Source organism: Coregonus clupeaformis, unplaced genomic scaffold (genome assembly GCF_020615455.1).
Source record: "Coregonus clupeaformis isolate EN_2021a unplaced genomic scaffold, ASM2061545v1 scaf0477, whole genome shotgun sequence".
In the NCBI taxonomy this organism is placed as follows: domain Eukaryota; kingdom Metazoa; phylum Chordata; class Actinopteri; order Salmoniformes; family Salmonidae; genus Coregonus; species Coregonus clupeaformis.
In genome coordinates, this window is record NW_025533932.1 from 41,101 (window position 1) to 57,581 (window position 16,481).

The 16,481-nt window shown below is 43.6% G+C and overlaps 1 protein-coding gene across 1 annotated transcript in view; it reads right to left on the minus strand.

Moving 5' to 3' along the window:
* Positions 1–16,481, minus strand: part of LOC121533938 (carboxyl-terminal PDZ ligand of neuronal nitric oxide synthase protein) — a 140,028-nt gene that overhangs the window by 21,999 nt on the left and 101,548 nt on the right. The window contains exon 5 of the mRNA XM_045215591.1: positions 7,455–7,563. Within this exon, the coding sequence (XP_045071526.1) occupies positions 7,455–7,563 (109 nt within the window). The remainder of the gene's footprint in view (positions 1–7,454; positions 7,564–16,481) is intronic.

The following is a 16,481-nucleotide window of genomic DNA, read 5'->3' on the forward strand; positions in this document are numbered from 1 at the left end:
ATGATGGATTAGAACAAGGGTGTCAAACTCATTTTGGCCGCATTCGGTCTTCAAAGAGGTCCGGAGGGCCGGACTGAAAACGTGTTATATTTCCTCACCGTCAAAATGTGCAAATAAAAGTATTCTATCCATAGTCTTTGGAATTTTCAATGCTGTCTAGCTTTCTTATCGGTGATTATAAACGAGCTGTACAAAGTCAAGAAACTGTATGAATCTACGTCCATTATAATTTATACACCGTTTCGATTTGTGTTTTGTAATTTGTAAGTATATTGCGCCCCCCCCGTATGTTTGACACCCTTGGATTAGACAGTGATGGATTGTGACGGGAGTGTGTGTGACATTGGTAGCATTGGAGACTGAACGATTAGCTCTCTATTCAGCCGAGCAGAGAGAGAGAGAGGAAATGTCCATTCACACACTGCCTTGCGCGCGCACACACTCCTCCCCACACACACAGTTGAATTCACACGGCCTTGTCCTTGCCCCAGGATTGTATAATCAATAGCAGGAGCAGCACTAGCATCGGTAGCCTTTTTAGAGTCGGTACACTCTTAGAAAAAAAGGGTTATTTGGGGTTCTATATAGAACCTTTTGGTTCTTTAGTCGAGATTAAATAACCTTTTACTAAAAAAGGTTATATATATACAGTACCGGTCAAATGATTGGACACACCTACTCATTCCAGGGTTTTTATTTATTTTTACTATTTTCTACATTGTAGAATAATAATGAAGACATCAAAACTATGAAATAACACATGTGGAATCATGTAGTAACCAAAAAAGTGTTAAACAAATCAAAATATATAGTATATTTTGAGATTATTCAAAGTAGCCACCTTTTGCCTTGATGACAGCTTTGCACACTCTTGGCATTCTCTCAACCAGCTTCATGAGGTAGTCACCTGGAATGCATTTCAATTAACAATTGTGCCTTGTTAAAAGTTAATTTGTGGAATTTCTTAATGCGTTTCAGCCAATCAGTTGTGTTGTGACAAGGTAGGGGTGGTATACAGAAGATAGCCCTATTTGGTAAAAGACCAAGTCCATATCATGGAAAGAACAGCTCAAATAAGCTAAGAGAAACGACAGTCCATCATTACTTTAAGACATGAAGGTCAGTCAATATGGACATTTTCAAGAACTTTGAAAGTTTCTTCAAGTGCAGTCGCAAAAACCATCAAGCGCTATGATGAAACTGGCTCTCATGAGGACCGCCACAGGAAAGGAAGACCCAGAGTTACCTTTGCTGCAGAGGATGAGTTCATTAGAGTTAACTGCACTTCAGATTGCAGCCCAAATAAATGCTTCACAGAGTTCAAGTAACAGACACACCTCAACATCAACTGTTCAGAGGAGACTATGTGAATCAGGCCTTCATGGTCGAATTGCTGCAAAGAAACGACTACTAAAGGACACCAATAAGAAGAAGAGACTTGCTTGGGCCAAGAAACATGAGCAATGGACATTAGACCGGTGGAAATCTGTCCTTTGATCTGATGAGTCCAAATGTGAGATTTTTGGTTCCAACCGCCGTGTCTTTGTGAGACGCAGAGTAGGTGAACGGATGATCTCCGCATGTGTGGTTCCCACCATGAAGCATGGAGGAGGAGGTGTGGGGGTGCTTTGCTGGTGACACTGTCTGTGATTTATTTAGAATTCAAGGCACACTTAACAAGCATGGCTACCTCAGCATTCTGCAGCGATACGCCATCCCATCTGGTATGCGCTTAGTGGGACTATCATTTGTTTTTCAACAGGACAATGACCCAAAACACACCTCCAGGCTGTGTAAGGGCTATTTGACCAAGAAGGAGAGTGATGGAGTGCTGCATCTGATGACCTGGCCTCCACAATCACCCGACCTCAACTCAATTGAGATGGTTTGGGATGAGTTGGACCGCAGAGTGAAAGAAAAGCAGCCAACAAGTGCTCAGCATATGTGGGAACACCTTCAAGACTGTTTGAAAAGCATTCCTCATGAAGCTGGTTGAGAGAATGCCAAGAGTGTGCAAAGCTGTCATCAAGGTAAAGGGTGGCTACTTTGAAGAATCTAAAATCTAAAATATATTTTGATTTGTTTAACACTTTTTTGGTTACTACATGATTCCATATGTGTTATTTCATAGTTTTGATGTCTTCACTATTATTCTACAATGTAGAAAATAGTAAAAATAAATAAAAACCCTTGAATGAGTAGGTATGTCCAAACTTTTGACTGGTACTGTATATACCCAATGAAGGCAAATAACCTTGAGGGTTCTATCCCTATTTCCTACCCCAGGGGTGTAATGGGGATTGTAGAAAACAACAGTTAATAAAAGCTAACCCAGTCACATCAAACTCTGAAATGACAGGTAATGCTCCCTTTTAATTTGTTTCAGCTGCTTTGCATTGTCACGGTTTCGGCCGAGGCTGCTCCTCCTCCTGGTTCGGGCAGGCTTCGGCGGTCGTCGTCCCCGGAGTACTAGCTGCCACCAATCTATGTTTCATGTTCGTTTGGTTTTGTCTTTATGTTGTACACCTGTGTCTTGTTAGTCCTCGTTAGTGTCCTATTTAGTTCTCGTTGGTTGTGTTTGTCTTTGTGTGTGATTGCTCTTCTGTTTTCGTGTTGGAGCTACGTACTTCCCTCCAGTGTTTTGGAGAGGGTTTTTCGCACATGTTAGTGCGCCGTTTGTTTGACGCCTGTGTGCGCCGTGATTTCGCCTTCGGGCTTATTGTGCTTATTTTCTACGTGAATATTGCACTAAAGTCTTTTGGACTGAGCTTCTGCGTCCTGCGCTTGATTCATGCACCACACCCACCTTCAGCACCCCTTTGACATGCATTGACATTTATATCCATATTAATTATGCTGCTGCATGATTTCGCCTGTTCAGAAAAAATGTCTAGCTGACGTCCAAGACCGTTAGCTCTCTATGGCAGGGGGAAGATCGGATTCATATTTTGCAACACTGTTGCTGAGGTGTAAGTGGCAAACAGCAAGGTTCATACAAATCTGTGCTGTTGCAAACTAAATGCTAGCTAGAAGCAAGAGGAAATACTGTGTTTAATAAAAGTATTCACTCTTAGATAAAAAAGGGGTTCGATATAGAACCTTTTGGTCAATTCAAAATGTAACTGCCATTCCGATTCAAAAACCAACTTCCATTCCAGCATGACAACTAGGCTTGGGCGGTATACCGTATAAACCGTATACAGGGGTATTTGGAAAAAGCCACATACCGTCAATATCGTTGAAAATATGTATTTGAAGTTTTTTTAATACATTTCAATATTTGTAGTTACTTTTTAAGTAAATACCTGCAGTCAACTTGTGCAATACGTTAGGAGATAAAGAACATTGCGTTTTTAATTTCACCTGTCACATTATTATGAAGCTTACGGTAGTCCGCAGTCACGTGTCATGTGGTGTTTTTCACAAGCACACAATGAAGAGAGACCAGAGCCTTGTGAGTCACTCACTGTTGTGCAGCATTTGCCAGGCGATCTAATTATAGTATGGAATTCACAACTAAATGTTTGCCAGCTAGCCTTCTTATAACTATTAAGTTAACTGTCTAAAATGTGCTAAATGCGCTGCAGTTGTGCATTTGGTTTGCTAATTTAGTAGTTAGTTAGTTATCTAGCTAAGTGGTTAGCTTCTTCCAAAACCAAGCATTCACTTGGTAACAGCAGAGAATCCCCTTCTGGATCAAGAGCCTTGCTGGCTAATATTTGTTTTGTACGAGCAGCAAACTTTGAGTAGCAGTTTTGAGTTACTTCTATACTTCGCAATGTGCTCGTTAGCATTTAGTTAGCATTCTCTATGGGATTTTACATGTACTTGTTAGCATTACTAACCTTCGGATTACAGAGTATCAGTGAGGTTTGAAAACAGTGCCCCTTGTGTTCAGTACCGGTATTACCGAATATCCCAGAATGGCACAAGGTCGGTATTGGACTTGTGGCCGCAAGGTGGCCGGTTCGAATCCTGGGCCAGTCGCCGGAAAAAATGGGCGGAATTGATCTGACAACTGGAGGGCTGCTGGGTTCATATCCTCAAAACATTCCCCTACTGTTGGGCCCTTGAGCAAGGTACGTAACCCCACAACATGCTCTCTATCCAGGGGTGCTGCACTGCAGCTTGAACCTGTGTTAGTCTCAACTGTATGTGTGAGGTCTGCTGTTTGGGGGGTTGAGAACGGAGCAGAAGACACATTTTTGTTGTTCGCTGTAACTAATGGACAAAGTTGTATTGTATTGAAGTCAGCCATAGTTGACGTGATCCATCATTCAAACAAAGAGATGCCTCTGCTGGCCACCAGTGCATATTTCCAAACTATGTTTGCATATACATTTACATTTACATTTAAGTCATTTAGCAGACGCTCTTATCCAGAGCGACTTACAAATTGGTGCATTCAACTTATGATAGCTAGTGAGACAACCACCCAATATATATATATATATATATATATATATATATACATATACAGTGGGGGAAAAAAAGTATTTAGTCAGCCACCAATTGTGCAAGTTCTCCCACTTAAAAAGATGAGAGGCCTGTAATTTTCATCATAGGTACACGTCAACTATGACAGACAAAATGAGGAAAATAAATCCAGAAAATCACATTGTAGGATTTTTAATGAATTTATTTGCAAATTATGGTGGAAAATAAGTATTTGGTCAATAACAAAAGTTTCTCAATACTTTGTTATATACCCTTTGTTGGCAATGACACAGGTCAAACGTTTTCTGTAAGTCTTCACAAGGTTTTCACAAACTGTTGCTGGTATTTTGGCCCCTTCCTCCATGCAGATCTCCTCTAGAGCAGTGATGTTTTGGGGCTGTCGCTGGGCAACACAGACTTTCAACTCCCTCCAAAGATGTTCTATGGGGTTGAGATCTGGAGACTGGCTAGGCCACTCCAGGACCTTGAAATGCTTCTTACGAAGCCACTCCTCCGTTGCCCGGGCGGTGTGTTTGGGATCATTGTCAAGCTGAAAGACTCAGCCACGTTTCATCTTCAATGCCCTTGCTGATGGAAGGAGGTTTTCACTCAAAATCTCACGATACATGGCCCCATTCATTCTTTCCTTTACACGGATCAGTCGTCCTGGTCCCTTTGCAGAAAAACAGCCCCAAAGCATGATGTTTCCACCCCCATGCTTCACAGTAGGTATGGTGTTCTTTGGATGCAACTCAGCATTCTTTGTCCTCCAAACACGACGAGTTGAGTTTTTACCAAAAAGTTATATTTTGGTTTCATCTGACCATATGACATTCTCCCAATCCTCTTCTGGATCATCCAAATGCACTCTAGCAAACTTTAGACGGGCCTGGACATGTACTGGCTTAAGCAGGGGGACACGTCTGCACTGCAGGATTTGAGTCCCTGGCGGCGTAGTGTGTTACTGATGGTAGGCTTTGTTACTTTGGTCCCAGCTCTCTGCAGGTCATTCACTAGGTCCCCCTGTGTGGTTCTGGGATTTTTGCTCACCGTCCTTGTGATCATTTTTACCCCACGGGGTGAGATCTTGTGTGGAGCCCCAGATCGAGGGAGATTATCAGTGGTCTTGTATGTCTTCCATTTCCTAATAATTGCTCCCACAGTTGATTTCTTCAAACCAAGCTGCTTACCTATTGCAGATTCAGTCTTCCCAGCCTGGTGCAGGTCTACAATTTTGTTTCTGGTGTCCTTTGACAGCTCTTTGGTCTTGGCCATAGTGGAGTTTGGAGTGTGACTGTTTGAGGTTGTGGACAGGTGTCTTTTATACTGATAACAAGTTCAAACAGGTGCCATTAATACAGGTAACGAGTGGAGGACAGAGGAGCCTCTTAAAGAAGAAGTTACAGGTCTGTGAGAGCCAGAAATCTTGCTTGTTTGTAGGTGACCAAATACTTATTTTCCACCATAATTTGCAAATAAATTCATAAAAAATCCTACAATGTGATTTTCTGGAATTTTTTTCCTCAATTTGTCTGTCATAGTTGACATGTACCTATGATGAAAATTACAGGCCTCTCTCATCTTTTTAAGTGGGAGAACTTGCACAATTGGTGGCTGACTAAATACCTTTTTCCCCCACTGTATATATATACTTTTTTTTATGGGGGGGGGATTACTTTTATACTATTCCAGGTATTCCTTAAAGAGGTAGGGTTTCAAGTGTCTCCGGAAGGTGGTCAGTGACTCTACAATGACAATACATTCTAAAAATTATGCCGGTATTATTTTGTCCATTATTTAATTGTTTATGAAATTATATTCTTAGCTAACAATATTACTATTCATAGTAGTAGCTATAATTAATTAATGGCACCATGCAGGGTTCTATATGGAACCATGTTGGTTCAGTGAAGAAGAACCTCAAGGGTTCTGATCAAAGAACCCTATAAAAGGGTTCTATATAGAACTTTTAGGGGTTCCATATGTGACGCAAGCGATATAACCCTTTTTGGTTCTATAAGGAAAAAAATTTCTAAGTGTGTAGCCCAGATTAAGGACCAGCAGCACTAACATCGTTAGCATCATTAGCCTTGTTAAAGTCATTAGCCCAGATTAAGGAGCAGCAGTACTAGCATAGTTAGCATCATTAGTCTGGCTAGAGTTGTAAATCCAGATTAAGTACCAGCAGTTCTAGCATCGTTAGAGTCGTAAACGCAGATAAAGAACCAGCAGTGGAACAGCCCCATAATGTTACTGTGTCATAATGACTCTCTCTGTCTCTCTAACTGCCAAGCCTTTGTTCTGAGTCAAGGTGTTTCCCTCCAATTCAGCCTGTCAATTAACAGCCATTATGGCTCAGCAGTTTCTCAGACAGTCATTATAACAGACAGGGCTGGGGTGCAACAGTGACTGTTCTGCACAATGACAAGGGGAAGGACTAAGAATTTGATTATTTTCTCCCCTTATCATATTCTAGAGTTCTGTCTTTGAGGATGAATTATCTGATTTATTAATTTGGAAAATGTAGCCAGATTGGTGAGTATTTGCATGGTCAAATAGAATCTGTTAGCCAACCGCTGGCTCAGTCTCCTGGGTGATGGGATGCCCAAAGCTATGCCACTTGCTTTAAACTGTCCACAGGAGGACAGCTAGAGAGGAGGGAGGGAGGAATTTTATTTGTATTTATTAAAATGTATTTCAAAAGGGAAATCCCATTGAGACCAAGGCCTCTTTTACAAGGGAGCCCTGCACACAATCATACAAATTCACAATTTTTACAATTCCAATGCAATAAAAACATACAATATTTACAATTAATTTATGAAAAGTAACTTAAAAAACACGATCATGAAAAACAAACATTCCTCAGTAAAAAAAGTAATGAACAATCTGTCTGAACTGCCCTAGCGGCACCAAAACATAAAACTTTAGAGAGTCCGGGAGAATAGAGGGAGAATAGAGGGGGGAGAGGAGAGAGAGAGAGAGAGAGAGAGAGAGAGAGCGAGAGAGACTCTCACCTTCTTCTTGGACTTGAAGACGTTACAACGGAAGATGTTACTCTGTCCGTCTCTGGCGATGTAGCTGAAGATCTTCAGGTCCTGGGAGTCATGAGACACATAGAAGATCCTACAGGACAGAGGAAATAGATACACAACCAAACATAACCATAGAGGAGGGACACTCAAGGCTGAACCCTAACTCAAAATCTGTTTGTGTAACTCAACCTCTCACGCAAACCTCCAATTGACGTCAATGGATGACAGCTGACTAATTAAAAACAAAATAGCTACTATGCCAAACAGAAGTGTACTATATTGTTTTGTATTGAGACTACAGGCTGTTTACATCGTGGCATTTATCTGTTTTATTCAACAAAGCTAGCCCAGCCAAAGAATGCCATTCTCTGCTTTGAGGTTCCTATTGTACTCCGTGTAACACCGACCCGTAACACTGTCGTGTAAACTAGAATTCAAGTGGAAAATTGTTCTAATTGCTCTTTAGACGTCAATAAGCTCAGAGGTAGGAGACATCACACACACATTATTACACATTATCACACAAGAACACCCCTATTACACATTATCATACACGAACACACACACACGAACACACACACAATCACACGTACACCCCGCCAAGACAAAACAGAGGACACCTACTGCGGTGAGAGAAAAAAACCCCACCACCTTTAATTAAGAACTGTGTGTGTGTGTGTGCGTGTCACGCCAGCGGCTTAGCTGATGTCCAATGACCTCTTGGTGGCTGCAGTGCATTATGTCCCTGCCTACTCTACACTATGAGGTTCTTCACACTTACTAGACCTTTCGCAAAAATACCCTCCGCTACACATATACTGAGTGTACAAAACATTAGGAACACCTTCCTAATATTGAGTTGAACCCCCCTTTTCCCTCAGAACAGCCTCAATTCATCGGGGCATGGACTCTACAAGGTGTTGAAAGCGTTCCACAGAGATGCTGGAACATGTTGACTCCAATCCTTCCCACAGTTGTGCCAAGTTGTCTGGATGTGTTTTGGGTGGTGGATGATTCTACACACGAGAGCGTGAAAAACCCAGCAGCGTTGCAGTCCTTGACACACTCAAACTGGTGCACCTGGCACCTAATACCATTCCCCGTTCAAAGGCACTTCAATATTTTGTCTTGCCCATTCACCCTCTGAATGGCACACATACACAATACATGTCTCAATTGTCAAGGCTTAAAAATCCTTCTTTAACCTGTCTCCTCCCCTTCATCTACACTGATTGAGGTGGATTTAGCAAGTGACATCAATAAGGGATCATAGCTTTCACCTGGTCAGTCTACGTCATGGAAAGAGCAGGTGTTTCTAATGTTTTGTACACTCAGTGTATTACGGCAATGTAAACTTGCGAATTTGTCACTTCCTCCGGAGGTAGTAACACACGACACTCTCCCGACAGTTGCTAAGCAGGGCAGCGTAAACAGAATTGTCTCGTTGAGCCAACACTCTTTCAGTACATTTTTTTTTTATAGCAGAGCAATGTTTATGAAACAGCTGAAATGTACAGACATTTTCCTTATTTTTGGACTTGTTTTATTGAGTTTTTACTTGAAATTGTAGTAACAGCCTGTTACATTCTGAAATTGTCGCCATAGCTTTAAATCTCGACAGTGTTTTTTTGTTTTTGCTTGACTGCACTGAGCCACTGATGTCCAGGCAAGAAGCAACTCCCCAGGGAATTATCAACATTATCAGTCGCAATTTGCTTTTACCTTATATAATGAAGTCCATCATTGTCTTACATCAGATCGATTCCGCCTGCACTGATCTGTCTCTTATCTCGCAAAGGGTGAATGAGATAGATCAAAAGTAATCCTGCTACAATGGGCTGCCATAACATTAGAAAATATTACCTTTTTTATTTCTATTTAACCTTTATTTTAACAGGGAAGACATATTGAGACCTAGGTCTAATTTCCAAATGCGCCCTTGTATAATACAATATACACTGAACAAAAATATAAATGCAACATGCATCAATTTAAAAGATTTTACTGTGGATTTCCCATTACTGGGAATACAGATATGCATCTGCTTGTCATAGATACTTTTTTTTAAAGGTAGCGGCGTGGATCAGAAAACCAGTCAGTATCTGGTGTGACCACCATTTGCCTCATGCAGCACAAAATATCTCCTTCGCATAGAGTTGATCAGGCTGTTGATTGTGGCCTGTGGAATGTTGTCCCACTCCTCTTCAATAGCTGTGCGAAGTTGCTGGATATTGGAGGGAACTGGAAAATGCTGTCGTACACGTCGATCCAGAGCATCCCAAACATGCTCAATGGGTGACATGTCTGGTGAGTATGCAGGCCATGGAAGAACTGGGACATTTTCAGCTTCCAGGAATTGTGTACAGATCCTTGCGTCATGGGGTCATGCATTATCATGCTGACACATGACGTGATGGCAGTGGATGAATTTCACGACAATGGGCCTCAGGATCTCGTCACGGTATCTCAGTGCATTCAAATTGCCATTGATAAAATGCAATTGTGTTCATACCATAACCCCACCGCCTCCATGGGGTACTCTGTTCACAACGGTGACATCAGCAAACTGCTCGCCCACATGACGCCATACAAGCTGTCTGCCATCCGCCCGGTACAGTTAAAACTGGGATTAATCCGCGAAGAGCACATTTCTCCAGCGTGCAAGTGGCCATCGAAGGTGAACATTTGCCCACTGAAGTCGGTTATGACGTCGAACTGCAGTCAGATGAGCTTCCCTGAGTCCGTTTCTGACAGTTTGTGCAGAAATTCTTTGGTTGTGCAAACCTACAGTTTCATCAGCTGTCCGGGTGTCTCATCTCAGACCATCCCGCAGGTGAAGAAGCCGGATGTGGAGGTCCTGGGCTGGCGTGGTTACACGTGGTCTGATGAGTCCAAATGTGAGATTTTTGGTTCCAACCGCCGTGTCTTTGTGAGACGCAGAGTATGTTAACGGATGATCTCTGCATGTGTGGTTCCCACCGTGAAGTATGGAGGAGAAGGTGTGATGATGTGGGGGTGCGTTGCTTGTGACACTGTCAGTGTTTCATTTAGAATTCAAGGCACACTTAACCAGCATGGCTACCACAGCATTCTGCAGCGATACGCCATCCCATCTGGTTTGCGCTTAGTGGGACTATCATTTGTTTTTCAACAGGACAATGACCCAACACACCTCCAGGCTGTGTAAGGGCTATTTGACCAAGAAGGAGAGTGATATATTTTGATTTGTTTAACACTTTTTTGGTTACTACATGATTCCATATCTGTTATTTCATGGTATACAGTGCATTCGGAAAGTATTCGTACCCCTTAACCTTTCCCACATTTTGTTACGTTACAACCTTATTCTAAAATGTATACCCCATAATGACAAAGCAAAAACAGGTTTTTATAAATGTTTGCAAATGTATTACAAAATAAAAACAGAAATAGATTTATTTAAATAATTATTCAGACCCTTTACTCAGTACTTTGTTTAAGCACCTTTGGCAGCGATTACAGCCTCGAGTCTTCTTGGTTATGAAACTACAAGCTTGGCACACCTGTATTTGGGGAGTTTCTCCCATTCTTCTTTGCAGATCCTCTCAAGCTCTGTCAGGTTGGATGGGGAGCGTCGCTGCAAAGCTATTTTCAGGTCTCTCCAGAGATGTGTGATCGGGTTGAAGTCCGGGCTCTGGCTGGGCCACTCAAGGACATTCAGAGCCTTGTCCCGAAGCCACTCCTGCGTTGTCTTGGCTGTGTGCTTTGGGTCATTGTCCGGTTGGAAGGTAAACCTTCGTCCCAGTCTGAGGTCCTGAGCACTCTGTAGCAGGTTTTCATCAAGGATCTCTCTGTACCTTGCTACATTCATCTTTGTCTCGATCCTAACTAGTCTCCCAGTCCCTGCCGCTGAAAAACACCCCCACAGCATGATGCTGCCACCACCATGCTTCACCGTAGGGATGGTGCCAGGTCTCCTCCAGACGTGACACTTGGAATTCATGCCAAAGAGTTCAATCTTGGTTTCATCAGTTCAGAGAATCTTGTTTATCATGGTCTGAGAGTCGTTAGGTGCCTTTTGGCAAACTCCAAGCGGGCTGTCATGTTCCTTTTACTGAGGAGTGGCTTCCGTCTGGCCACTCTACCATAAAGGCCTGATTGGTGGGGCTGTAGAGATGGTTGTCCTTCTGGAAGGTTCTCCCATCTCTACGGAGGAACTCTAGAGCTCTGTCAGAGTGACCATCGGGTTCTTGGTCACCTCCCTGACCAAGGCCCTTCTCCCCCGATTGCTCAGTTTGGCCGGGCGGCCAGCTCTAGGAAGAGTCTTGGTGGTTCCAAACTTCTTCCATTTAAGAATGATGGAGGCCACTGTGTTCTTGGGACCTTCAATGCTGCAGAATTGTTTTGGTACCCTTCCCCAGATCTGTTCCTCGAGCTCTACGGACAATTCCTTCGACCTCATGGCTTGGTTTTTGCTCTGACATGCACTGTCAACTGTGGGACATTATATAGACAGGTGTGCCTTTCCAAATCATGTCCTATCAATTGAATTTACCACAGGTGGACTCCAATCAAGTTGTAGAAACATCTCAAGGATGATCAATGGAAACAGGATGCACCTGAGCTCAATTTGTCTCATAGCAAAGGGTCTGAATACTTATGTAAATAAGGTATTTCTGTTTTTTATTTGTAATACATTTCCAAACTATTCTAAAAACCTGTTTTCGCTTTGTCATTATGGGGTATTGTGTGTAGATTGATGAGAACAAATGTATTCAATCCATTTTAGAATAAGGCTGTAACGTAACAAAATGTGGAAAAAGTCAAGGGGTCTGAATACTTTCCAAATGCACTGTATGGTGTCATTTCATGGGCTCTGAATACTACGGAGTGTTGCTGGACTTCCACTCCACACATTTCATTGGTGGCCGAATCACATCACGTGCGCTTACTGCACTACAGAAAACTCGCTAACCAAACAACAGTGCAGGGCATGCTCACTGAATTAAAGGGCAACTATACAAAAAAATCTACATTTCTTAGATTTTCCCAGACCTCAAAAGTAATCCCCTGATGTGGTGTAATCATTGCTACGAACACAGAACATCTAATTGTTGTTTTTCTATTATAAAAGTGTTGGGTAAACCAGAAATAAATGGGGTAAATCCGAAACCTGGAAAAACAAAAACAAGAAAATGGCATTTGGGAAAAAAACAGAAGTACTCAAAAAATGTAAATAGATTTGAAAAGGCCCTACCAATGTTTTTTGCTGTTTTTTGCATTTAGGGGGAAGTTGAGGTCAGGTCCAATATTGACTATGCACCCAAGAGGGAAAGAGGTTGGGCCAACCTAGAAATGTTTTAGTGAAATATAATATAATATAGAAAATTTAGCAGACGCTTTTATCCAAAGCGACTTACAGTCACGAGTGAATACATTTTTACGTATGGGTGGTCTTGGGAATCGAACCCAATATCCTGGCATTGCAATGCACTACCAAGATGCATGACAGGGTTATAAATGCTTTGTGGAGCCTCAATTTAATATGATTTATAAGGCCTTTATTTAGCGGTGTTTATGCCACCCTTTATAAAGCACATGTTTATGTCATATTTGACATAGCGGGTTATGTCACATTTGACTTTGGTGGTTATATGTCACACAGGTATGCCACATTTATGAACCCTTTATAAAGCATGACATACGGTTATAGATGATTTGTAACACATTTATGTAGTGTTTATGAAGGCTTTATGAAGCCTTTATAAGCTGCAGGTAATTTAAAGCGGGACCCATTAGGTCAATAGTGTAATAGGTTTTAGAAGAAACGTTGCTCGGATTGTTAACTAGTTTGTGCTTACTGGCTAGTGGCTACTGTGATATTTATGGTCAATTTGAGCTGCGGACCAAGAATGTCGCGTTGCCAGCCACAATGAAAGGTAAGGCAAGGATGTAATGTGAATTGAAAAGTAGAAATCTCCTCAGACTCTCCTTCATCTCTCGTAGTGGGAATAGGGCCTATGCCTCGCCATGCCCATGGTGATGTAGGTAGCTGGTGAGGTGATTAGCACAGAGAGTGTGACAAAGACAGGGTACGCACGCACACACACACACACACACACACAGTCAGACAACACATCAAGGTTGGTCCTCTATTAGACCGTGAAATATAATTCTCATCTGGGGTCCAGAAGATGAAAGGCCCATTGCAGTCAAAAATGTGATTTTTCTGTGTTTTATGAATATATTTCCACACTATGAGGTTGGAATAATACTGTGCAATTGTGAAAAGGATGATAATGCCCTTTTATTGTAAGAGCAATTTGAAAGAAATTCATGAAATTTCTGCCTGTTTTGGTGGGATGGAGTTTTGGCCTGCCTGGCGACATCACCAGGTAGGTTATAAGTTAATAGACCAATAACAAAGAGATTTTCAAACCTCTCTGTCTGCCAATAACAGCTAGTTTTCAGGTTACATATCCCTCCCATTAGGCTCGTCCAATTTGTCCCCTCAGACCACTCCCAGACAGTCCTAGCAAAATTCTTGCTTGAGAAATTGCTCTTTGCTAAAGAGCTATTTTTGTTTCTTTTTGACCATTTTAATTCAAAACAATCACAGCAAAGTACTTAATTGTTACCCAGAATTGATTTGATATTAAGATTGACACGGCTGCATTGGACCTTTTAAAGATAAAAGTGTTCATTATCTGTCTTCTTCAGCTGATCTGATACACATCGATCTCCTACCAAGACACTGCCTTTCATGTAGAGGTGGAGAGGAGAGGGAGGATATCTACTGCCAAAAAGTGCCTGCCCAAAAGTTTTAAGGAAGGGGGGTTAAGGCTAAGATTTTATCTGTTGCCAGAATGTGTGAGCTCGCTGGTCTGAGAAATCTCTGGGATCTATTTAAACGACAGACAGATACATGTACATGTATATCAACACCAAACACCAGATATATCAACACTGTGTCAAACTCTGCCTCAAAAACCTCTACAGTCTACACACCAATACCAACAGCAGCAGATGGATCTAGATATAACAGCTGTCACCAGACAAAGGAACACTAGATATGTCTATATAAAGCATAGAAAAACACCAGCCTTACAGTGAGTGTGTGTGTGTGTGTGTGTGTTTGTGTGTTAGAGAGGGATGCACTGGTGCCTGACGGGTAAATTAAAACTTCAGAGTGTTTCAGTGGGGTGTGTATCAACAAGAGAGATGAAGGGAGAGAGGGAGTGAGGAGGAGATGGAAGGAGATAGAACATTGGACAGGGTACTCCCCTGCCCACCTAATTAAAGCAGTCATCCACTTCAACCCCCCTACACACACACACGCCTTAAAAACATTTAGTAATTAGTTCAAGACCCTTTTAACTTTTGACACCTGCTTTGCTCGACCCAGCGCTTCGTAGAGGATGACAAAAACATATTTTGCTGAGGCCATATCACTTTTAATACACATAAGCACACACACAGCCACCCACCCTCACACACGCGCACATACAAACACACACACACACACACACACCACTTTTAATACCGTGATAGCCCAGTATGAGACAGGTTGATATACAGTGGCTTGCGAAAGTATTCACCCCCCTTGGCATTTTCCTATTTTGTTGCCTTACAGCCTGGAATTAAAATTGATTTGGGGGGGGGGTTTGTATCATTTGATTTACACAACATGCCTACCACTTTGCAGGCATAACTATTCACCCCCCCCAAAGTCAATACTTTGTAGAGCCACCTTTTGCAGCAATTACATGTCAAGATCGTCTAACAGAGTGGACCAATGCGCAGCGTTGAATGCAAACATATTTATTCTCACTGAAGGCAACACGAACAAAACAACGAACGATACGTGACAGTTCACGGTTACCATAAACAGACTCGAAACAAAAACCCACAAACACGAATGAAAACCTGACTGTTTAAATATGGCTCCCAATCAGAGACAACCAGCTGACACTCGTTGCCTCTGATTGGGAGTCACTCAAACCAACATAGAAATAAGTAACCTAGACCCACAACAAAAACATAGAAACTAACACCCTGGCTCAACATACGAGAGTCCCCCGAGCCAGGGCGTGACAGTACCCCCCCCTAAAGGCGCGGACTCCGACCGCGCCAACGAAACACAACAGGGGAGGGACCGGGTGGGCACTCCGCCTAGGCGGCGGATCCGGCTCCGGGCATGATCTCCACTCGCTCTCTAACCCCCCAAAGTACCCCTGGTCCGGTCTGGTCCTGCTGACCGGAGCTGGACTGCACACTGGTGGAGCGGATTGCTCTAGCTCCGGCGTAACGCATCTGACCGGCGCCGGACCAGGCACCAGTGGAACAGGCACGTGCCGTGCCGGACCGACGACGCACACCACTGGCTTGGTGTGGGGAACAGGCACGGGCCGTGCTGAACTGACGACGCACACCACTGGCTTGGTGTGGGGAGCAGGAGCGGGCCGGACAGGGCTGACGAAACGCACCACAGACTTGGTGCTGGGAGCAGGAATGGGCCGGACTGGGCTGGCGACGCGCACCACAGACCTGGTGCGGAGAGCAGGAACGGGCAGAGCCGGGCTGACGAGACGCACCACAGGCTTGGTGCGGGGAGCAGGAATGGGCCGGACTGGGCTGGCGACGCGCACCACAGACCTGGTGCGGGGAGCAGGAACGGGCAGAGCCGGGCTGACGAGACGCACCACAGACTTGATGCGGGGAGCAGGAATGGGCCGGACTGGGCTGGCGACGCGCACCACAGACCTGGTGCGGGGAGCAGGAACGGGCAGAGCCGGGCTGACGAGACGCACCACAGACTTGATGCGGGGAGCAGGAATGGGCCGGACTGGGCTGGCGACGCGCACCACAGACCTGGTGCGGAGAGCAGGAACGGGCAGAGCCGGGCTGACGAGACGCACCACAGACTTGGTGCGGGGAGCAGGAACAGACCGGACCGTACTAGGGACACACACCACTGGCCCTACACCGGGATCTGGAACGGGCCGGACCGGACTGGTAACACACCCCAGT